This window comes from Amblyomma americanum, chromosome 4 (genome assembly GCF_052857255.1).
Source record: "Amblyomma americanum isolate KBUSLIRL-KWMA chromosome 4, ASM5285725v1, whole genome shotgun sequence".
NCBI classification, from domain to species: Eukaryota; Metazoa; Arthropoda; class Arachnida; order Ixodida; family Ixodidae; genus Amblyomma; species Amblyomma americanum.
The window spans coordinates 82,390,201-82,414,297 of record NC_135500.1 but is presented as its reverse complement, the minus strand read 5'-3'; the positions used below and the strand labels follow the sequence as shown (position 1 = coordinate 82,414,297).

The window sequence follows — 24,097 nt, the reverse complement described above, 5'->3', positions numbered from 1 at the left end:
CAGTGACGTGCGTAGTTGGCGATTCTCGGAACCTGGCTGGTCGTGGCTTTTAGCCTCTCGCTGTTGATACATGTCTTTGGAAATTTTCAGATAAGGCGCCTCACCACCGGCGCCAACCGTTCCAGACTTCGCAGAATTGGCTGCCTGTGACCGCGATCTTGCGCGAACAATGTAGTCGCGTCTAGCAAACACTCGCAACTCGCCGCGCGCGACGAACATGAAGCATTTTTTCTACACAAGCAAGGGCTCTGCTTAAATAAAAAAAAAGAGATGGCTTTTCGTTGTTACACAACTGCCGCCAACATGGCGAAGTGTATCAACCCTATTCTTTTACGTACTCAGAAGCACCGGGCATGTTTGTGTTGTAACTGCTGTCCGACAGCATCGTTTCTTTGTTAAAAGCGGAATATATCTATATTTCTGCAAATATGACAACAATAATGGCAAAAGAGCACCCTACGGGTAGCAGAGGCCGCCATTCCAGATATAGCAAGAACCTTAAGTGGTCTTATCTCTCCGAAGGGTAAAAGATAAAATCCCTTTTTCAAAGTGGAGGCACTTCGGCCTACACCGCCTCCGAGCAACGCAAGCGGCGTCTTCCGCGGTCATGGGCCGGGATGTCTGTTGGTATTGCCTGATTATTATTACGCCTGATTATTATTGTACTGTTTGGGTTTGAGGGGGTTTAACGTCCCAAAGCGACTCAGGCTATGAGGGACGCGTACTGTATTTGAGCTGGGATGAATAAAGGCGCTATTTATTATATCTTAAAGGGTCACTGAACACAACATCCAACTATTGTTTTCAAGAAAACAATCTTGTGCCAACATGTTGGCATTTGTATGGCGGCAAAAGGCGCATTTATCGACGATAAAATTGGATTTAAAGACTTCCCCGCCAGTCGTTCCAAACTCCTGAGGTGTAGCATAGCCTCAGCGGTTAAAAATGTGTCACCTCACGCACTTCACTCGCGAAATCGGCCACTAGTGGCGACGCATGTATTTCATTTCTTTTTATTATTTTTTAACACATAAAAGCTTCGTTTTTATTGAGAGGGATCTCTTTGTGATTATAACGAGGTGCGCTATTTACACGTGGCACCCTTCTATTTGTTCTCAGTATATCTTTAACGCGAGCACTTATGTTGTAAATAACCCTGATACCGATCCGGTGGTCGTGAGCATTACCATTTCTCTGTTTAGATTTGAGCGTGTGCTATAGGTAAAACTGACTGTAGAACGAACAGTTCTACATATGAGCAATGTAGCACCACACAGCATTCGTAGGTTGCTTTGCGGTGCACGGATGTCACCTGAGATAACAGCTGACCGAGCGTTTAGTGTGAAAAATGGAAAAGAAAAACTGTGTTTCTGGAAAGCGCATTTTGATATTTAGAGCTGTGTGCCGATAAAGGGGAACATCGGGAGCGCATTATGATCGCGAACAAAACGACTGAAAAAGACACCTCGAGGGCTAACATGCAACTGCTTCTTGAATGATATTGCTGTAAGTACATGTGAACCTTCTTCATCGTGTCATCGACTGAAATGCCGACTTACAGGCGTGCTCTCTTTAGATGTCTAGTATATATGGATAATATGCTGACACAAAATGGTCCTGCTTTCATAATCAATTCTGATTCAATTACCCTCTTTTGGGCCTACCTTGAACGTTAAAACAGTAAGTGCACACCCGCACTATCTCTCCTTAATTAAGGCTGCGATTTGGGCACGTTGGTACTTATTCATTGTTAAAGAGCGCGGGAATACAGTACAGACGAAAGTAGCCTTGTGGCATACCGAAAACGCCAGCGCATTTGTTGCACGTTCTTTCTTTTGTCTCTCCCGTCCGCCCGGGCTATTTAACAGTGACTCTCTCCTTGCGATTGTCTGTTTCGTCTGTTTCGCAGGCGCCACTGTGGAGGTGATCGTGGACCTCGGTCGGAGGGACTCGGTGATCGCGTCGGCGTGCATCGCCCTTTTCTACACCTTCACCGGCGGCCTCTACTCGGTCGCCTACACGGACGTCGTGCAGCTGGTAGCCATCTTCTTCGGACTGGTAAGCGGCCCGATGACGGACGCCCAGCTCCGAACGCGGCAGCCGCCCGGAAAGGCTGCTTCCGTACTTCAAGCAATTTTGCTCGTGAACGTTGGAGGTGGTACGTCCTTCTTAACGGATGTTAAAGCCAGTCCTCATACGGCAATGACAATATTGAATGGAAAACTGAGTATTGCATGGTTAATTTATGTGGTACTTCGTACTGACAATGAGTTAGTTGGAGCCGGTCCCAGTCAGCAGAGTCGTAGTAGTAGAAGGAGGTTCAGAGGACTGGCTGCACGAACTTCTACGCCTTTTCGACCTTAGCGTCAAGCTGCTGCTGAAGAATTTTTTTCGGAGCTAGCTGGTGCATTACGAAAGGCAATGACAGCAAACAAGGAATTAACACATAGAGAAGAGCACACGACACAAGGCCTCCCTTTTCGGCGTTTTCTTGTTGGCAGTTAGTCTTTTCGCATAACGTCAAAGGCGGATATAAGGATAGGAGGAGCATTGTTTTCCTCCAAGTCACAGGAAAACCACATTGCCCCCCTCCCTCCTTTTTTACGATAATGTCGAGGAACTTTCCGCACTTGCCGTGACTCAACTCAGGTTTATTTTGGTTAGCCTCCCTCCCTCCCTTTCCTCTTCCTCTTCCTTCTCCTCCCTGTGCAATTTGATATCCCGCGCTTTAGCTCGGGAATGGGTCCGCAAATTGGCGCCAGCGTTTTGAACAAGAGAGCAATGTTTTACTATCGCGTACATTTTGGGAGAATAATTGTTATACTTGATTCAGCATATATGCTATAAATTCTCATTCACGAATTCGTGCTCTATTTCCGCTTAGGTGTTTTAATGACAGATAAAATATCAGACACAAACACTGAGGTCCCAGGCACATTGATCTACTGACCAGTTAAACTGGTTCAAGCTCCAATGGATCTCATGGGCTACGGCTTCAGTCTGGGCTGATGCGAGTCACAGAAACTTTGTCTGCAAGGGGAAATACAAGTGCAATCTGGCAGTGTGGCATCATAACATTCTGCCAATTCGAAATCCCACAGTCAAGTTCTTTTTTCTCTCTCGGCTGGTAATGCATGCGGCGTAACATTAATCCAACTCTTCAGACCTCAGACCGCACAGAACACGACAGTATCTCTGCTGGGCTAGTTGACCTTCAGCCAGCCCCGGGTGGATCCCGGTTTGCATGCAAATGAAAATGCTATTCTTGCAACTCCTTGGAAAACAGATCAGTTTCTTACAGTTATTTACCGGCATGATCTACCTGTTCTCTGATAACCCTGCACCTGAGACTAATCTGTACTCTTACCTTAAGCCGAAGCTTGTTTGTCGGGAATCTGGTTTGGAACAGCTAATTCATAAAGCTAGAGTACATAAATGGCGTTCTAAAGACATAGTTTACTAGGCTCGGAGAAGGAAATGTGGGTAGCCTTGGTTTCTTTTTTGTGTGTGTGGCAGTGTATAACTATGCCCTCCATGTTTTCTGCGCTGCTGGGACCAAAAATTTGTTCTGGAAACCAGGCGATCCCATTTGATGCCGAGTGAAAATAGTTGAGTTCTCAGTATACTGCGATATCAATTCACTATTGCAGTTGAGGATTACAGTTCAACTGCATTTGAGGATCATTTGAGGATTTCAGTTGAAGATTGCGCGTGCAACATTAGGAGCTGCTTCCATGTGGTTCTCACTCGATTTCTTGATGGTCGCCGCTGCGACGAACTAACATAAAATAGAATGGACTGAAGGTGATTCAACTGCAAATTACATCTTCATAGACAGAGCGATGAAGCGAATTGCAATTGGTTTCTGCCCATTACATGGGAAAGCAACGATTGTTTAATGCCGTGAGGCGGCGGCCACACCCTCAGAGGTCGTGTCCTCGTACCTGAAGAGCACCTTCTGCGCACCGCAGTGGCTGTGCCTTCCGTTCGCCATGTTCCACGGGGCGGTGGGCGTCGTCTCGTACCCCACCAACGACTTCATCGGCACCGTCGAGTGGAAAGATTTCGGCATCTACTGGGACGCCATGCTGCTCCTCATGATGGGCGGCATACCCTGGCAGGTCAGCACACACGGACGCACAAGAACATACGCTAGAACGCAATACTTCGCTTGCTGTTCTCTCCTGTTTGTTTACTGCACAAGGCGTGAAGGTCAGGCATTCGCTTCTTACCTATGTAAACCTGTTTAGACAGTATGCGCGCTCACTGCCGAAACTAAGGTTCGACGAGAAACGTTTATGTTTTTCGATCATGTAATTCCAGCCTACAATGGCAATATGCGAACATTCTCTTTATTGCTTTTATCCTCCGAGACAGTCTATATCTCTGCCAAATGTACAGGGTGATTTTTTAAAAAGTTTATAAAGTTTTATTTTAAAAACTGGTGCGTTCTGTATAGGTGGGGTGCGCAACAAGGCAGACATTAGTCATGTGGTAGAACTCAATAATTAGACTTTTAATTAACCAAAATTATCTAGTCAACTTTTGATTTTTAACTTTAGGGGGCAATACTATATTGCTAAACTGAAGGTCGCCAGCAGCGAAGGTAAGCCAAGTTTTTAAATTCCCTTATCGGCAGTGCGGTTCAAAAAAATGAACGTCAAAATCACGTATTTTAAGCTCGTTGAGTTGGCTTCCCCGGGTTGCATATGTATAAAATGATATCGCTGCGCCCAGTATCGTCGCCCCAAATCACGTTAACTGCTTCTACATGATAAAATGCGCAAGCAGCATCTCTATATGGGGCATTGGAAATGCGAGCTAGACCATCTCATAAATATGCAACGCGGAAAAGGCAACTTAACAAGCTTTCATACGCGTATTTTTAACGTCCGATATTTCGAACCACGTTGCCGGTAAAGAAGATTTAAAAATGTACCTCACCTTCGATGTTGATTTCGCAATATAATCTTGACCCAAAAAATAAAAATTAAAAAAGAAATAGAAGAAAATTTGTAAATTGATGAAAAAATCACTCTGTGCACGTTATTGCACTTTTCCAATTATCGGCCCGGAAATGTTTGCCGCGCTTATACGACTTCGTAAGTGAAAGGTGCAAAACCGCAACCAAGGAGAGATAAATGGGAGCTGATTTCTTATCGCCATACCTGCATGTCGCTGTTTTCTGGGGCTATTCGTGCAGCCTCAGGGAACGAACGCAACAATGGCCAGCCCTCTACGTAGAGGGAGCAAGGCGTGGTAACGTGGCCGCTGTAGACTTGTTTCCCGCTTTGTGGAAATTACGTCTTGGTCGCCGTTTTACGCAAGTGTCATTTAACACGTTTAACTGAACCGCAGGAGTGTGCAGCTTAAATCGTACTCCACGAGCGGGGTTCATAATGTGAGAGTACAGACTTAAAACGAAATTCTAGAAGACCATGTAAACAATTCTAAGTGCCCTTCGGATAGCGTCTGGTTATTGTCGTTATGTCCCACAGCTATCGTTCATAATGCGTTGTGCGCCTGCTTACAGTTCTCAAGACTCGAACATTGTGGTCGTCTGCTTTCTGCCAGCGCCGCCGCGGTGGCTCAGTGGTTTCGGGTCAGCGCTCGGCTGCTGACCCGAAAGACGCGGGCTCGATCCCAGCCATGGCGGTCGAATTTCAATGGAGGCGGTATGCTAGAGACCCGTGTACTCTGCGATGTCAGAGCACGTTAAGGAACCCCAGGCGGTCGAAATTATTCCGGAGCCCTCCACTACGGCATCCTCCATAGCCTGAGTCGCTTTAACCTCACGGACCATTAAACAAACAATCATATTTGCTAGAAACAACGTTGACAGACGAGACAACGAAGAAAACTGCAGCCATAAGAACGCTGAACATTCAAGTGTATGTCCGTGTACGTGAACAAATAGTAAGTGAAGCCTTACCTGGTTCCTCTGGGTGGCGCAGGTGTACTTCCAGCGCGTGCTGTCCAGTCGCACTGCCGAAGGCGCCGAGCTGCTGTCGTACATGGCCGCGCTTGGCTGCCTGTTCATGGCCATCCCGCCGGTGGTCATCGGCGCCGTGGCCAAGGCGGCCAGTGAGTGCCCCCTTCCTCTGGGCATTAACTTAAACCAGCGTGAATCAAAATCGGCGCTATTTTCGCTATCGCCGAGCGAGAGAGGCGATCAAACTGAGGGCGTTACGTAGTGCGTGAAAATTTTCTAGCTCCTTCAGGTGTCGCAACTTAATTCTGTCTGAGGCAGCTAAATTGCTCCAGGCGTCTCTTGCCATGTCTCCACGGAAAAATTGCTTTCGTATAAATAATCTGTGCAGGCATCGAGGAATTCATTTAGTACGAAAGGTCACAATGGTTGGAAGCTGCAACGCTGAAACTCAAAGATTTATCGGGTGAATACCCGAAAGGTCAAGGGCTCTCATCTTTTTTTATCTTTTTTAATATGCTCATGATGCTTGAAGCGTAGAAAAAACGGTGCCACTGCGGGTGAAAAATTTGTCAACGCGGATATGTTGCATGGCGCGCTGCCAAGCTCAATGTTCTGGGAAATAAAGCGAAATTGAGGAAGCCCTCCCCAGTAGCGATATGTATAGGCCTAAATTCAAGCCCAGGCAATATCAACAAAGTTTCTAGTTCGCACGGCTTCCACCACGTGCCGCGCGGCGCTGAACGCTCAAAATTATCGCGGGCATTTCGAATTTTTGGTGCATGCCCTTGATTTTCTATGGCTGTCGGAGTTGGTGTGGGCGCAGGACAAATTTTACAGCTGAGATTTTGCAGCGAGGAGGAGTCGACCATGATAATCACCATGTTCTGTTCTCGCAGAACATCTCGCGACTCTCAGATTTCTCAAAATTAGAAGTTTAAAATATCCCCATTGAGTTAAGCGGTGTTCGCCCCTGGCGGCCATCAGATGGTGCTAGTTGCTGGATTTTTTTGCTTTATTGAAAGCAAATGGCGAATTTAGAGACCATTTTATATCACTATTAAAGAAATATAAGAAAAATGGCTCTGACTTAAGTGTGCCTAGGTCTGGATATACAAGCGAAAGCTTCGCGCGCTTGGCTTTCCTGGCCCTCTTCAGTGAAGCAGCTCGCCGGCCGATATCCGCGGGGTGGCCAGACGCCGCTTTCCGACGACGGCTCAAAGCCTCCCTCCCGCTCCCCGCAACGCTCAGAGAAGACGGTCTGCCAACGTTACTAGAACGTTGCGCCCGGCCTCTCTATCATGCATGGACTAGCTTGCACTGACTACGCCAGCGCGGCGCTCCTCTTAGCCAGGCGCGCGGCAAGTCACGTGGTCAGGCGGCGACCCAGTTGCGAAGAGCGCATGCGCCAAGGCGGCGGGAGCAGCGGTGTTGCCAAGGCTACGGCGCAGCTCCGGTCAAATGAAGGTCAAACTGCAGCCCACGGCGAAATCGGCGTTGCTAGGCCAGTAAAGCTATCGCTGTAGAAAAACGAGCATCGTGGCAACTGGCACCGCCCCTTTTTAAACAGAACGCGCCTTTCTTCCATCCACATATCCGCCCGTCCATCCTTCCATTCCTGTTCCTCACTCACTCACCCATCCGTCCGCCCGTCCGTCTGTACGTCCCTCCGTGAAAGCTCTGCATGTTATCTCAAGCCAAGAAATCACTGATAGCTGTAGCTTACTCCCAAAAAACTACCAACTCGCAATGTGCACAGTTGTGTACAGACTACAGAGCACCTGAAAATGTTATGAAGTGTTATATTTCGTTCGCCAGAAATAACGGAAAAGCTTTTTAGTTACGGAAAATTATTTTAGAGCTATGTAGGGGCGTTTGATTATTATGGTTGCCAATTAAGCAGAAACATGAAAAAAAACTGCCGGAATTCGCGAAGTTTGTGATAACTGTGTTGCACCTTACACTATCAGCCCCCTATAAGCAAAGTTCCAACTGGACCGCATCTCCGTGCACATAGTGCAGCTTCTCTTCAGTGCAAACTGGTCCTACTACACTTGGATAGTATTATCACTGTGCAGCAAGGTTTAAGTTACACTGCATTACGCAGACGAAGCTAAGCGTGGATAAATTTGGATATACAGCTAATACTGCGAAATAAGAATTGTGTAACGAGAATAGCATTAGCACTGATGGCGTGCTTGCCCGCAGACCTTCAGTTTCAGCGCTGTAGGTACGAAGTTCTTACAACCATCTAACATATGAGCAGCGAGAAAGATTGCTGCGCCTACTCGCACTCAGTTCAAGCTACGTCGCAACATGTCGCAGCTTATCTGTATCGCCATTGTCCCTTCAGAATTTCCCAGACAAAGGGCCAAACGGAGTTTTTTTTGTCTTAATGGTTATTTACAGCGCTCCCGTTCAAAACTCGGATGTCTGCAGAAAAATTTCCCTCCTTTATCCCTTCCCTTACGGCGTGGTTCAGGTGTCCAACGATATATGAGACAGATACTGCGCCATTTCCTTTCCCCAAAAACCAATTATTATTATTATTAGAAAAATTTCGTCACTTCCGGGAACTTGCACACTGAAGCTCCGGCGCCGGCTGTCAGCGGTCACGTGTAGATATTAGGAGCACTGAGCAGTTCATATTGCTGCCTTAAGTCGCGCGGCACTTAACAGGCCGTTAAGTTTTGAAGAAGAAAGCGTGCGGGATGCTCAAATACGGAGTCGAGAGCTCTGAGCATTGAAGATCGAAGAAAACAGAACAATCAAGAACTGTCAACCCCGAGAAACTCAAGACTCTTGATGTCAGCAGATTTTGGTTGTGACAAAGGAGCGCTGGAGGACGAAAAATATATAGGCACTATCAGCGGCCGCATCGCCTGTATTTCCTTGTCATGCCCCAGCACTGGTTAGTCCGGGTGTCAAGTGACCTAACTCTGCCACTTGCGCACCCTGGACCAGCGAACGGGCAGCTAGGTGTTAATACCATCATGTGCAGTAGTAGATTGGTGCCACCATGCTCACTGCGTATGCTTATTACGCATGCTTTGTTTCTGGTGGCTCCGTGATGCAGGCAGCCCTCACCATAAAGTTTCATACTGTATACAATACTCAGGACAACAGTGGGCTTAAAGCTACTCCACGACCTAGTGGATGATGAGAAGTGCATAGATCTGGGCTTTGAACCTGCTTCTAGTGTCTGATCTGAGTGGCTGTCTTATCGCATCGCAACCTTTTTGTGTGTTGAGCTGTCCTCGCGTTCCAAGGCGCCAGAACAAACTCCTGAACACCAAATAACTCACCTCATCGCTTATCGCACAAATTTATTAAACCGCAGTGAACTGTTAATCAACGTACGTTGGTTGTTATGCCGACATTCTTAGTTTTTAAAGCGGATAGTCTCCATCCTTACAGACTCTAAAAAACAAGGACGGAAAATTGCACCCTACCTCTTCGTCGAGAGTAGGCGTGACCATGAAACTATTTGCGAGCCTAGCGTACCATGAATGGAAACAGCCTCACACACTGAATGATTCTCGAAAAGGCTCTGGTTTCTAGGAGTTGAGCCGCGTTCGTCGCTTGAGCTCATTCAGCTGGGCAGTACGGTCAGTTTACCTGGCTGCTTTCTCAGTTTAACGGGCGGCCGCCATCAAACACTCTTCTTCTTCCAGCTGTGCAGCGCGCGCTCGGCGTCTTGCGACGCTTTCTCGGCTTAAGGTGCCACTGGGCGCGTTCAGCCGCTTCTCATCTTTGAGCTGGGCAGTCCGCTCAGCGTCCCTCGCTGCTTTCACTCCTTGATGCGCCACAGCGTTCGCCCGCTTTTTGTCGTATTCGGTCCCCTCAGCCACCTTCTCAGATTGGCGTGCGGTCCCGTGAAATGCCTTTGGCAGCTAGGTTGAACCCTGTTCTCCGTCGGCATAAATTGTCTAAAAGGTGCTACCCGTAGTACTTCTGCTCCACTGCAGCCGCCATGAACGTGGCAGCCCTGAATAAAAAGTTGACGGATCACGCTGTTGATAATGACGTTCGCACGGCCCTTTAGCGTCAGTATTCTAGCGCAAACGTAGCAGGCATCAAGGATGACGACGACAGTTATGATGATCTCTCCTCATTTCTGCTATTTCGGTAGGCCATACCACATGTGCTTGCACACGGCATCTACGAGCGTATTGGCTAAGGTGCCATGTTACAAGCGTTCCAAGCTAATCGCTATTGTGGCTGGTGCCATCTGCCCTAGAATTACCAAATACAACACGGCTTTGGTGCGGAGGCGGCCCAGTGGCTTGGGACTTCCGCCGGTGTGGGTGAGAATGCCGCACGAGGTGCTAGCTAAGGTAGCTGCTTTTATTGCTGCATACAATCTGGGCTGATATTTGGGCTTTGGAAAGAGGTGCTTTCGGTGTCGGGCTGGCCGCGATATTAGGACGACGTTCTATCGAGCTCGTCGATAATGGTGGAACTAAAAGCATTCAATGCTTTAAAAAATTGAATGAACAAATGAATTAACGGTGCGTGCATATATTACGTTTAAAATGGGGCCAGGAACCTTAGCATAAGAAATATACTAGTCCATAATTCCTGCAGTCGATGAACTGTCGTAATCGCCGGCTATACAGCACACCATAGTCAACATTTCTGTGTAGTATTCTTAACAAGAAGCTTCGCGGTCTTCACCGTTATGATAAGGATTGTGGCCACCCTGAAACAGTCATCTACCGATGCCATCGTCTTTTACTCGAACTTGCTTAATTAATCGCTTCACTTACAAAGCACCAAAACAAAATCTGAGCACCTCCAGTCTGGACAGCTCCCAGGCAGTCATAATTTTTTTGCTGCTAGCGAGGATGGAGGGGGGGGGGGGGGGTGAAATTTATAATCTACAATATGCAACTTTTCAACGTTGAAAACTTTCAGTGTATTTTGCGTCGCTCTGGGCAGTGTACGTGTATCGAAAACTATGTCTTAAAGTATAAAGTGTGCTGGGTATATCAGCCGCATAGAGGACTGGTGTAGCATGCTGCATGTCCTAATAACGCCGGATTATGTACTGATATGGCGCAGTATGTAAGCTGAGAGCGTAAACGATTAACTTAGTTGATTGTGATAATGAACCAACTAGCCGTCCAAAAAGTTCCTCGACAGAGAGGGTAGAATTCTGGCTAACAGTGCCTGCACTCGGCGGCACAGCAACTGTCCATCTCGTCCCTTCGACTTTTCTCTGCTGCTGCCCGCCGAGAGAACGGGGCTTGAGCTTTAATTCCCAGCGCGCTTCCATACACGTGCAGACCTGACGGCGGCGGGCTACACGAAGCCGGTTCCGCTGGAGGGCGAGGCGACCTCGCTGACGCTGCCGCTGGTGCTGCAGTACCTGACGCCCCCTTTCGTGTCCGCCATGGGGCTGGGCGCCGTGTCGGCGGCCGTGATGTCCTCGTCGGACTCGTCCATCCTCAGCGCCGCCTCCATGTTCGCCTGGAACATCTACCGGCTCACCCTCAGGCAGCAGGTGGGACTGCGCACTCACGCGCTCGCTCGGATGCGAAGAAATTCGTTGGCAGTGGAGAAAACAAATGGGACGGCGAAGGCGCCATTGTTGGAGGACAGTGTCTGAGTACGCTAAGTTTACTTATTTATTGATACTGCAGGCCAAAAACTGGCCCAAGCAGGAGAGGCAATACAGTACAAGGCATATCAATGCAAAACAAGGATAACACTCAAGAACAGGATGCAAGCGGCAGCAGTGCTATTCAAAACGAGTTATTTCTTGCACCAACACAATAACTAAAGAAAGAGCCACCCATATGAAGTTACATACAGGCGGGCACATTGCGGTGCCAAACACATCACGAAATGAAAGAATTCGACATATATACAAAAAAGTGGGTTGCAAACGCTGCTTATGTTTGGCCTAGTTAATAGCAGAAAAAAAATTTCAAACTTTTTTGCAAAGTTCGTTGATTTTAATACCTCTACGGGGATGGAATTTCATTCGTAAATTTACCATTCGCTTTTTTCTTTTTTTTGTACCATAACCACAGCAAAATGCCGGCCAGAACTCGAGTTCATTTGTGACAAAATAACCCGCTTATGCCGGAAACTGGACGTACAAATGAACATGCTTAGCTAGGTGGTTTATCTCCAGTTTAATACCCCTCTAACTGAGCGCGTCAGTTATGAGGAGACTGGAGGCGTGAAACTGCAACTTCCTGAAGATAGTACCAGGCCGCATACGCTGTTTACTAGATATCCGCTTTTAGGCCGGTATCAGCCGACTAAACATCGTGGTTTCTCCACAAAATGCGGAATGCTTTTGGAGCTGCTATGAGTGGCGAGTAATTATTTGTATTTTATTGATATATGCGAACATATATGACTCCTCTGGGAAGAAAGTTTAGGCGTTTGTTTGACGGCCTCGCAAAGTGTTCTTTTTAAAATAATGAACTATGCACCTCAGTACTATCTAAGAGAAACCAATGTAAACTAGCAGGTTCCAAAGAAAGTAAAAAGAAATAGCAGCTTCCAGCCGCCGCTCCTGAGGTAAGGCTCGGTATAGAGGGAAAGGACACTCCCAAGTTGTTTTTGTCCTTCAGCAAAATGTTCCCGTGAATGCATTTAAAACGAAGGGCCCCACACGAGCAAGATAATTTATCTGCAAACTTTGTGGTTTTCATAGCGGCCAATTGAACAGACAACTAGAGCTTGGCCAAATTGCCCGCAGGAGAATTTACAGTGTAAATTAGGGAAGTTTTCACACCGCCGTGTCATGCAGAAGTGAACTGGACACTACAGACAGCACGTTGCACACCTGAGCTTCATTCTCTCACTCTGCTTTTACTCAAACCCCCTTTCGCACACGGCGTGGTTCGGGTGTCCGCCCGGAAGGGGACAGTTTCCACGGCTGTCCTTTTTTGAAAACCTCCTCTTTTCTCAGTAATTAATAAAACTGTAGAGGTCTTAGAATTCCACGAGCTTAAAGGCGTCGAATGTGTGGAACTTTCAGGTAAAGCATGCGAAGTCTTCTTGGGTTAGCATTAGAAATGGCGACGTAATCGCCGACTAAACCACGGCGGCGTTCAAACTTGCTTCTCTGCAGCGCATAGCGAAGGGTGGGGGCGAATGATGACATCATCTACGCTGCCAATACGTTTACAGCTCAGAAGCGCTTTCTTTCGAGGAGAAAAACCAACGCCAACAAAGGCAACCACCGCGGAGCGTTGTTTGGCAGCATCCGACAACGCAAAGCAAGTTGTGGGCGAAGGCAACGGAAATTTGAAATCTCCGTGCCCGTGACAACTTTACCAAGCTTCTCTGCACTCTTCTGGTGCTGTGTGAAGAAGCTTGATATTCAACCGCCGATTATGTCACCATTTCAAACGTTAGCGCAAAAAAAAAAAAGCCTGTCACGCTTTACCTTTAGCCTAAATAGATTTGAATCCTTATCGTGCAATGCTCAAAAAGTAAGGCAATCGCCGTTTAAATGACTATAGACACGAAATGTTTGCTTGCGTGTTTTCTTCTCTGAAATGATGTGTTAGACATTATTACACATGGATCACCACGTGATATTCGCCTACGACCGCTAAATAAATTATAATTGAATTTCTTAACGCTGTATCGGTTTTGGTTTTATCAACCGAACGATAGTTTTGACGTGTAGTTTACGTTCAGATTACTTGATGCACGACAAAAACGCCAGTATAAACGCTGATACACCGTTTCGATTCACTACAACACACAGTGTCGTAGTGAATTTAAACGACTTATCAGAGCTTATATTGCAGGTTTTCTCGTGCCTCACGTGACCTAAACGTCCACTACACGTCACAGCGATCGTTCGGTTGATAAAACCGAAACCAATACAGCGTTAAAAAAAATTCAATTATAAATTATTTGGCGGTCGTAGGCGAATACCACTCGGCGATCCACGTATTCTAATGTCTAACGCATCATGTCAAATAAGAAAGCACGCAGCTAAAATTAAATGTCTATAGTGCTTTAAGGCCAACAGGCTACGTTTTCTAGAATCATTTATCCGCCGAAACATTTATCACAAAACCGCAGGTGTCATTGAAAAACACTGTTTCACAGGCTGTCCCAACTAAACACTAGGACACACGTGATGTGTAAGTACTTACTGTTTAGTTGGGAAAATCTATTGAGCCGCTGCGATACCCGTTTTATTACTCACCAGGAATCAGTCCCATTCGTGACTATTTCCAAATGAAGGTGACGTGAGCAGACAGTCAGTCTTGTGACTGCATGAGTGGTAATCCTTCCTTCTTTTCTTCTAAAGCTCCTGGAAAGGGTGAACGAAATACAGAGGTCGCCACACGCATGGGTCGTGGGGCACACAGGTAAGGTGTCGTCCGCTGCGGTTTCCAGGTGGCAACAGAGACTGCGGCGGGCACATGACACACACAAGTGAAAGCCGCACATTCGCCGCCCCCGCCAACAGCTGTTGATGGGCCATTCAAGAATCAGCTATGAAACGGGTCGATGGAGGCCACGCATGCGATTATCAGTCATCTCATGGGGAGACTCCAGTGAAGTGTGGCGCCATGCTGCGTGTTTGGAAGAGTCTACGATGGCGTTGACTTGTTGGAACATGGGACTCCCCGGTCTACTTGATAATCATACGGCCACCCCAGACATGCGGTGCTTCTGCATCTGCGTTTCCCACAGAGAGAGATAGAGTTTCATTCTAGTGTCCTGCAGACATATCATCGCTGACCAGACATAATTGCATATCTGCTAACACCGTACAAATCACAACTCAGCATAGCGGCGAAAGCGTTCTCCTCTTTTTGCTTGAGAGCCCAGCGAGTGCCGATGCTTGACGATTCCCCGCAGGCGTCGGACTCCGAGGTGATCTGGGTGATGCGCTGCTCCATCGTGGTGGTGGGCGCGCTGGCCACCTACATGGCGCTGGCGGCCAAGTCCGTGTACAGCCTCTGGTTCCTCTCCTCGGACCTCGTCTACGTTATCCTCTTCCCGCAGCTGCTGTGCGTCGTCTACCTCAAGGCAAGAAATGCATTGCAGCCCAGCGTCGATTCCTAAATATCGACGGCCGGGCATTATGAGAACCAGACGCCCTAAGCATATAGTTAATTAGCCCAGAAGAGAAAAAGGTATTCAGAGTAGTTTGGGTATACCAGGTCACAAGGAACACCTAAGCGAACTCAGACTTTGTCTGCGGCATTCTGCCGCTCAGCAACTGGAGGAACGAATCTAAACGCATGATTCTTTATACTGGGTGGCAAAGTAGGACAAAAGATCAAAAAGTAAACATCAGGCAATGTTCAAACGGCTACGAAGTGAATCAGTCTAATACAGGTAGTAAAGTGTTTCAAGTTGTCAGAAGGTACACCTTCAGCTAAACGTTTAAAAACGCAATATTAGCGCGAAAATTTTGCAGGCACTTTCTTTGATCCGCATGAAGTGCCCATAACAACGGATGCAAGAGCAGCAATTAAGCAGCTCAGCACGGACGTCGCGCGCATTTCATTAGATCAACTAGGTAAACGAGGTACATTGACTGATTGGCTAGCCGGCTGAGCGTCACAAGGGAACAATGCTTGAGGATATGGAACTTCACGAGAGGAGGACACGGACACTGCGCTGTGTCCATCAAATCCCAACATTGTATTCTTGCGCTGCTGCACCAAAATAACAGGCATGCCTGCAAGCGCCACGCCCCTAAGCGCGTCTCGTGGCTCCTCGGCCGTGCAGGACTACGTGAACACGTACGGCTCGCTGGCCGCGTACGTGGTGGGCTGCCTCTTGCGAGCGGGCGGCGGCGAGGACGTGCTGGGCATCCCGGCCTTCATCCGCTACCCCTACTACGACGAGGAGCTGCAGCTGCAGCGCTTCCCCTTCCGCACCTTCGCCATGTGCTCGTGCTTCGCCACGCTCGTGCTGGTCTCAGTGGCCACCAACTGGCTGCTGCCGGCCTCCCTGGACGTCTTCGGGTCAGTCCCCTCCTCCTCCTCCTCCTCTCGTGCGATGCGCGGCTGTGGCTGTGCAGCGAACTTTCTCCGTATTGTAACCTAAGGATATGCGGTCCGGACAGTTTACGTTGTTGATAATTTACCATCCCTGTTCAGGTTACCGTGGTTGGTCTGGCAGTGAGCGGGTGTGGCTGTACATAATTTTTTCTCCCCCGTAATCGGCGAGGAACCTGGGAGCTTTCCTTCCCCATAGCCATTCGGTGTTCTGCTGCGCCGCAAAACACCCACCACCTCACCCAGAAGGTCCGTGCAGCTTGATTACACTGACCAGCTGGATGGTGATCTAATAATTCTGGAGTGACCAGCGGTAATAAGCTGACAGTCGAAGTACTGCGGCGATGTTGACGTCACTAACTCCAGAAAGGCTGGCTCCCGTGCAGTTGTCGCTGGAAAAGTAAGCTGACACTATTCGCCCTCTGGCGGAACAAAGAAGTGGCAGTGGTAGCTGTGCTGCTGCCACCTTTCCCCTGCGATAGCGTCTACTCGGTGACCACAGATGGTGCGTTGTCGAGAGAGTCCTTGCCCCCAACCACCTGCACTGAACTCTCATTGGTAAGATGAACACGCGGGAGTTTTCAGTGATGACATATTATGCCAACAACGACGCCATTAAGCTAGAAGTAGTCCCTTATGTGGCAAGTCATGCAGGCACCTGTGCGCGGGTCTGTTGGGTTGCTCAGGACTAAACATTTTCCTTCCAAAGCATCGTTCGCTGTCACTGAGCCTAAAAACGGTCACCTGGGGTTTGACGATGCCTGCTGGAGTGGGTCATTGCCCAAAAGAGGACTAGTGTAGACCAACAGCGAACAATGACGCGCGTATAGTATATCCGCAATGCATATGAGTTGGGAGTTGTTGGAAAACTGGACGGAAATTATAATGGAGTGGAGGATATCAATAACAAATCAGAATAACTACCAGCAACAAGCAGCAGCATGGCACTTCGAATAAACCTAATTTAAAATATAATATTTCTATGCACATTCTCACTACAGAAATAAGAAAAAAATTAGCATCATATTTTCCTCAGTAGCTGAATAGTGACGACGCAAAAAAAGACACCTGAAGAAAAGGTCAATAATATTTGCGTGATTAAGCCAATTTAGGCCCTGAATATTTAGAGCAACCTTTGGAGGGACCTCTACTTGAATGTTTTTTTTTATGCAATGTGTGCTGGTGGATTCTCTGTAGCAATTCGTCATGAGCGCCTGAATGCACGCAATATTATGCGAGAGAAATTTTTCCGCGTCTGAGCCGTTTCAAAGGCCCACAGCGGGCTCTGCCATCCAGCTGCGACACCGTAGCAGTGTGTGTGCACAGATGCAAGCAGGGCACGCATCCGGGTGTTCTCGGACAGGGCTGCATGCGTTGTTGTACTGGTGCAGGTGCTTCGTGTCGACTGCGGGCCGGTCCAGCGACCTCACCTCCGGCCAGGGCGGCGCGCTCTCCTCGGGCAGCCGGAGCCGGTTCACGCAGAGCGGCACCAAGAGCGGCTCGGCCGACGTGTGCGTACACCGAGATCTTTACTAGCGTTGATCTTGCGTCGGAGGCGTCTCCTCTTTACTGCAAAGAACTGCAGTCGGTGCTCGACAGAATTTCTGCTTTTCAAAAGATATAGGTCGCGTCGTTTTCGTTGTTGGTCCCTTTCAGCGAGTGCTTGCAGTGCACATTTGGATCGCTTGTCGTCGTATAGTGGAAGCGGACGGTTACTTCTGCTTCTACCGCGGTGGATTATTGCTCAGTGCCTCTGTGCCAGACGTACGTGACGGAACCGGATCTAGGCTTCCATTTTTATCCGACAGAAAGGAAGCTACGACAGTCATGGTTAGTTAGGCAAAAAATCGAGTGCCCACTGTAGGGTATGCAGCGAGCATTTCAGGAAGCATGCAGATTTCAACGCAGTTGGCGCCATCGTTCGGTAAGTAGCAGCCGACGCCAAAGGAGCTGGTGGAAACAAAACTCTACAGAGTTGAAGCATTCGGAGACAGCTCCGCGTCTTCCCCTTCGCTGTACTCGTCCACTCTGTTCAATCGAACGGCGCCAGATCCGCCGGCACTAAACGAAACCAGAGGAGAGGACTCTGCTGAAACCGGCTGTCCTGCACATCGTTCTTTTCCGTCCCGCAATGATCTTTTCACCTAAATTCAGTGACCGCTTATCTCTGACCGGTGACGTAGCAACTTCTGCGGCACCGCATGCACTCAATGACGGCTTGGGAATGTCGGTCACTGCAATGTTGTATGGGCGCGTAAAGCTTGCCGGGTTATACTGCAACAGCTCGTCCACTTGTGAGGCCCAGTGTTGCAGTAGTAGATTTAACATTACTGCATGCAAAGCCATAAACGTGAAATCTAAACGATCTGAAACACATTCCGAAGCAGCAGAGCGATACATGTCATCCTACTTGGAGCGTTACGCGGGCGCTGCCGTGCGATGACGTCACGGCACATCCTCGCTCTAAATAATGCTGAGAGTAGCTGTTATAGAGCTGTTCCACCGAATGCAGGTCCAGAGGTCCTCCTTTTTTCGAAGCGGAGTTTTTTTTTCCGGGCCAATTAATCTTGAGTCATATTTATTTGGCCCGTTTTTACAACTTACTAAAGAAATATTTAATATGACCCGTACTTTAGCACTTTTAGTACTTGTGAATGTTTTAGCAATGGCAATCTGCAGAATGTAGCCGCCAACATTTTAGACTGTTTTAAATCACGCTCTAAGACGTTCAGTGTCACTCATGTATCACCAGACTGCACGCTATTACGTTTTAGACCTCGTTTTAACCTTCTCTGACTACGGGCACCTTTGCTGGACCTATGCCCCACGAACAAATAAGGCTTTGCTGTCATACAGCTACCGCCACTCAATGCTAATGAAAAGGAGTATAGCTAGTTTATGTCTCAAGATGCGCTGAAGAAAAGTAGCTTTCACATCGTGCAAGGTAGCTTTCTGCACTAAGAGCAACGACTAAAAGAGGCGGCGTTGCCTATGCATGTTATCAATGGGGCGTCTGAAAAGCTCCTGAAGACAGTAAAAGCCAAACAAACGGAGTCAGGAGATAAAAATGACGAAAGATTGATGTTATGCCTTACGCGCACACACTTTCGCAAAACAAAGAAAGTCGCGAATAGGCACGGTGTCGAAATGGTTTTTAGTGCTAAGAAAACTGGCTAGTTTATGCAGGAGCATTGGTAAGAAAAAAAAATTGCACTTTAAACCACGAATCAAAGTATGTAATCTGTGCAACGAAAGTTTCCTACTGCGTACCTTTATCTTCCGGGGAAATGTACGTCGACTAGACATGCCACTGCTTAAATGCCTGGCTTAGAGAGCATGAAAAGCCTGCACCTTCTGATGACGGGGTGAATTTGCCAAAGCACTGCAGGAAGCATAACTGCATTCCGGTACTTAAGAGCAACACCATTCTTGGTCGGGGTAAATCAAGGAGCCAGCGTGAAAATTTGGAGCCATATCACGTCAAAAACGAAGGCATATGTGTCGATAATACGTCAGTGAGCTTGTTCCTTAAGGAAATTAGGCTCTTAAAATCTATAGAGCACCAAAAGATAAGTATAGAAAGCATGGTGTGACGGGAAGTTTTCGACATGTTATGTTTCTGTTATTTTTTCATGTTGCCCTGTGCGCACGTCTGGTTTCACTGCCGAAAGATATATATGTGTGATCTTCACTGAAATAATAAATCCAGTTGATAGTCTAGCGTCGTTCTGTGTGCCTCTCTGTATCTGCTCCCTTGCTCAGGTTTTTTTTTTAAGTGTACCAACTCGCCCAGCTTTCCAATCTAGTGTAGCAGCACCATCGCAGGCGGCAACGCATTGGAAGACCAGCCAGAGCTGCCGTCCGTGTTAGCGCCGAGCGCGCGCAGTGACCTGACTAAACGATTCAGTTTTCTCCCCTGGCAGCAACGAAGTCAGTCGCGGCCTGCGTTTGCTGCGCATAACTGTGTGTTCGCCTCAAACTCTCCTGAGTAGTATAATTTCAAGTTTTAGATGTGCGTTTTACTCGTGCTCTTGATTATATCTCTTAATCGTTATCACGCTTTACCTTCAAAGCGCAGCTTATAGGGCTACTGTACCACATCTTGAGAACTCCGCACTATTCAAGGATTGAAAACCACGTAGGCTGCGAGTAAAGCATGCCAGTTGTTATTGCGCTAGCATTTATAACAATGACGTAATCGACGATTAAATTTTAGGCTTCTCCTTTCAGCACCGAAAAAGTGCGGATAAGCTCGGTGCGACGTCACGGAATGTAATCTTTTAAATTTCCGCTGCCGTCAGACACAACCTGAGTCCTTCGGCGGATGCTGGCAGACAACGCTCGCAGGGCTTTGTCCCCAGAGGCGTTGGTTTTCTTTCCTTCCTTCAAAGAAAACATTTATGCGTTGTAAATGTACCGGCATCGGCGTTGACGTCATCATGCCCCCCCCCACTTGGCGCAGGGCGGTGCTGAGAATGTTGAAGGACGTCGCGACTTTAATCGGCGATTACGCCACGATTCCAAGAACTAGCCCAAAAGAACTTCGCATGCTTCAGCTGCAAGTATCACACATTCGACCCCTTTAACCTCGTCGATTTATAAAATCTATGTTGTTGCCCTTTAAGTGTCCCCAAACTTTTTTGTCCCCATCTGTACGCAGCAAAAATTTGCCTTGTACTCCTAGATGCCTGCCTTGTATAAGGGAGCAAATAAAATTCTTCATACATATCGGGTAAATAAATCCTCCTAATGGGTGTGCGCTAGAGGACAAGCCATTTACTTTTATTTGGGCGTCTTTTTTTTTCTAATAGTGCAATACACAAGGTTCAAGTGGACATACAGAAACAATCTGGAAGGCTCCTTTTTTGCAGTGTGACGGCGGAACGTCCATTTTTCGACAACTGTCTATGACATGCTGCCCACGTATGCCACTGATACCCGCGGAGATATACGGCACTACACCTTTCCTGGTTCAGTGATGCAAGCTGAGGAAATGTTCAATTTAAACGCGGACAGCCCTAAGCGGTCTTTTTGTTTAGCATCCCCGTCAAGTCAACGCTCTGCGTTTTCCTTCTTAATGCCTTGTTTTGTGCCTTGATCGTAACTGCCGACGATGATATGAAGGAGAAAAAGAGCACCTGATATATTGTGCGGCGTCTGGCGCGTCGCCATTCTTCTGCACAGTTCTGTGCCAGTTCCCCTATTTTACCGTTCTCCATACTCCTCGTGGCTTCTATTCTGCCTACCCTTCCTTATAAACTTCCCGCGAAACCTTCTTTCTCACGTTTTTAGCATCTCTTGCTGGCGGTACGTGCCGTGTGCGTCGCTTCGATGGTCCAAAGTCGTCGAGAAGTCTACTTCTCCCCGTATCTCGCCAGCGTGGTGGATGAGCTTGCTTTCAATATCTGAAATAGCAGTTTTTTTTTTTTACAAACTTGAGATCTCGGCTAAAAACTGAAAAAAAGATCACGCCATATTCAAAGCTTAATTCAAATATAAGCGAGGTGCTTTCTGAAGCTTATCATTTAATTAAAAATGCGTTATATTCGTCAATATGATAATATTCCTGTCCGCAAGTGTCAATGTCGTGGCTCTTACCACGCCCCGCCGCGGTGGCTCAGTGGTTAGGGCGCTCGACTACTGATCCGGAGTTCCTGGGTTCGAACCCGACCGCGGCGGCTGCGTTTTTATGGAGGAAAAACGCTAAGGCGCCCGTGTGCTGTGCGATGTCAGCGCACGTTAAAGATCCCCAGGTGGTCGAAATTATTCCGGAGCCCTCCACTACGGCACCTCTCCCCACCTTTCTTCTTTCACTCCCTCCTTTATCCTTTCCCTTACGGCGCGGTTCAGGTGTCCAACGATATATGAGACAGATACTGCGCCATTTCCTTTCCCCAAAAACCAATTATTATTATTATTATTATTATTATTATTATTATTATTATTATCTTACCACAGAACCTGTGAACATGTTGCTGTCAGAGCTGCAATGCTTGGCGCTCTACTTTCCATGAGCATATTTGGGAGCAAACGTGCCAAGGCATCACAGCACAACTTCGTTCGTTACCAAGGTTGTAACTTTGAAGAGAATTCGGATGATGACATGCATCAGATTACAATTATTCTATCGTCACTACTGATGAAAGATAATGAGGCTGCTAAAACACAATTACGCGTAAATTGCTAGATTTTTCGCGGAATCTCCGCATCGCGGCAAACAAGGGCCTTAATATAGTAGAGTACAGAACGGAATGGTACAGTACAGTACGGTGTATTGTGTAATGTGTAGTGTAGTATAGTGTGGTGTAGCATAGTGCAGCATAGTGTAGTGTATTAGAGTGTAGTATAGTATAGTATAGAATAGTATAGTACAGTATACTATAGTGTAGTGTAGTATAGTATAGTATAGTGTAGTGTAGTATAGTTTAGTATAGTATAGCATAGTATAGTATAGGTGTGTGTAGTGTAGTGTAGTATAGCATAGTATGGTATAGTATAGTATAGGTGTGTGTAGTGTTGTATAATATAGTGTGATGTAGTGTAGCATAGTATCGTGCATATGGCCTCGTGCTCGCTTGTGGCGCGGAGGTGAAAGCATGTAACACCCACGCGAGTTAGCCACTCTAGCCCACTGAAGCACAGTCATTATTTTTTTTTCGCGTAGCGTACCTTCACAATTCCCAAAGGTTAACGGACTTGCAGCTGTTCTTTTCAAGTTCTTCAGGTACCGTCCTCATTACCAGACCATCGCATTACTGCTGATCGATGTTTCGGAAATTTTTCCTGGCACTGGGCCAGTGATCCGATGTAATGTTCACCGCTTCGGATTTCAAAAGCAGACCTTTCAAATCAGAGCTACATCGAATGTCGTAAAACTCGTATGATTTACTGTCGCAGCCAGCAGCGCTAGCTAGCAGTTTTTTTTTTTTGAAATCGGAAAGACTATGCCTTGTAACTTGGCCAACCGTAGGGCATGCTCGTCCTGAATTTTGGACATCGTCCTCGGGTCGCAGGCTGTCCGGCGGAGGAGCCCCTCGCTCCGCTGAGAAGCCGTCCTCGGCGTCCGACGAAGGCGCCCGAGCCAGGGACCGCCGCGGCAGCCGTGGCAGTCGCAGCAGCCGTGGCAGCCGGGCGAGTGGCCGGAAGGGGGCAAGAAGAGGCAGCAGCGAAAGCGGCAGCAGCAGGCGCCACAAGAAGTCCACGCACGAGGACTCCACCACCTCATCGCCAGACGCCCAGCGGGAGCGACGCAGGAGGCAGTCGTCGCCCGATTCGAGCTAGCACCCAGTCGCGGCCTCGGGGTTCGCAGGCTGGGGGGGGGGGGGGGGGGGGGAATGGCCGGCCACTTATTTGGAGGGGAAGCGGACAGAAACGCAAACAAAAAAACATCAGTGAAAACAAAGCCATAACCGTGCTCGGGAAAGGGCCTCGCGTGCCAACAACGGCTTTGTTCTTCCCCGAGTGCAGCCATTCCCGGCCGCCCAGTTCAGCGCACGCTTCGGAGTTGCTGCCGGGCCGTTGAGAACCAGCGTCCACCCGCCCCCTTCGCTGCGTGGGCCGCCCAATGACTCTCCGCATTTCCTCACCCCGTCCGACTGCGCGGCATTTCGAGGCCCAGCGACAACGCCTCGCTCTCATACGCGACTTTTATTCTGTGGCTATAATTACGAGCACTTCGCATGTCTCGTCGCGTCGTGTCTTTATTTCCTAGCGCCGCATTTATAAATGTCGGTTGTAGTTTGCGCTTGAAGCTGTTATGGCACATTCACTTTGTGTGTTTGCATGGCTGTAGTGTTTCGTTCTTTCAGTAGCACACCACTTGAACGCTAAGGTGACAGTTATTAGAGACAACAGCGCGACCATGTCCAGGTTCCAGTGGTCATCGAAGCCCTCCATGCATATTCTGCTGTGCAGAAAGGCCGGAGTAGAAAAAGCACTCGCCAATTAAGCCAGATTTATGGACTGCCCACGGGGCCCCTGAATCTATAAAAGGAGGGGTCGTCGCTCTCGCCGTTTGCACTAATGTTTTTCCCAAATATTTAATTGTCTGGAGCGGGAAGTCTCCGCTCTGCTTATTCCGTTCTCTCGCTTTCGAGCCTGCGCTCCTGAAGTGCCAGCCGAAGGGGAGACAGGGAGAGAAACAGATTTCCAACAACACGATACAAAG

The 24,097-nt window shown here is 48.0% G+C and overlaps 1 protein-coding gene across 1 annotated transcript in view; it reads left to right on the top strand.

Moving 5' to 3' along the window:
* Positions 1-23,228, top strand: part of LOC144130208 (high-affinity choline transporter 1-like) — a 53,215-nt gene extending 29,987 nt beyond the window's left edge. The window contains exons 4-11 of the mRNA XM_077664192.1: positions 1,910-2,058; positions 3,972-4,121; positions 5,955-6,084; positions 11,218-11,435; positions 14,780-14,950; positions 15,659-15,897; positions 17,322-17,441; positions 22,944-23,228. Of these exons, the coding sequence (XP_077520318.1) occupies positions 1,910-2,058; positions 3,972-4,121; positions 5,955-6,084; positions 11,218-11,435; positions 14,780-14,950; positions 15,659-15,897; positions 17,322-17,441; positions 22,944-23,211 (1,445 nt within the window). The 3' untranslated portion in view covers positions 23,212-23,228. The remainder of the gene's footprint in view (positions 1-1,909; positions 2,059-3,971; positions 4,122-5,954; positions 6,085-11,217; positions 11,436-14,779; positions 14,951-15,658; positions 15,898-17,321; positions 17,442-22,943) is intronic.
* The last annotated feature ends 869 nt before the right edge of the window (positions 23,229-24,097 follow it).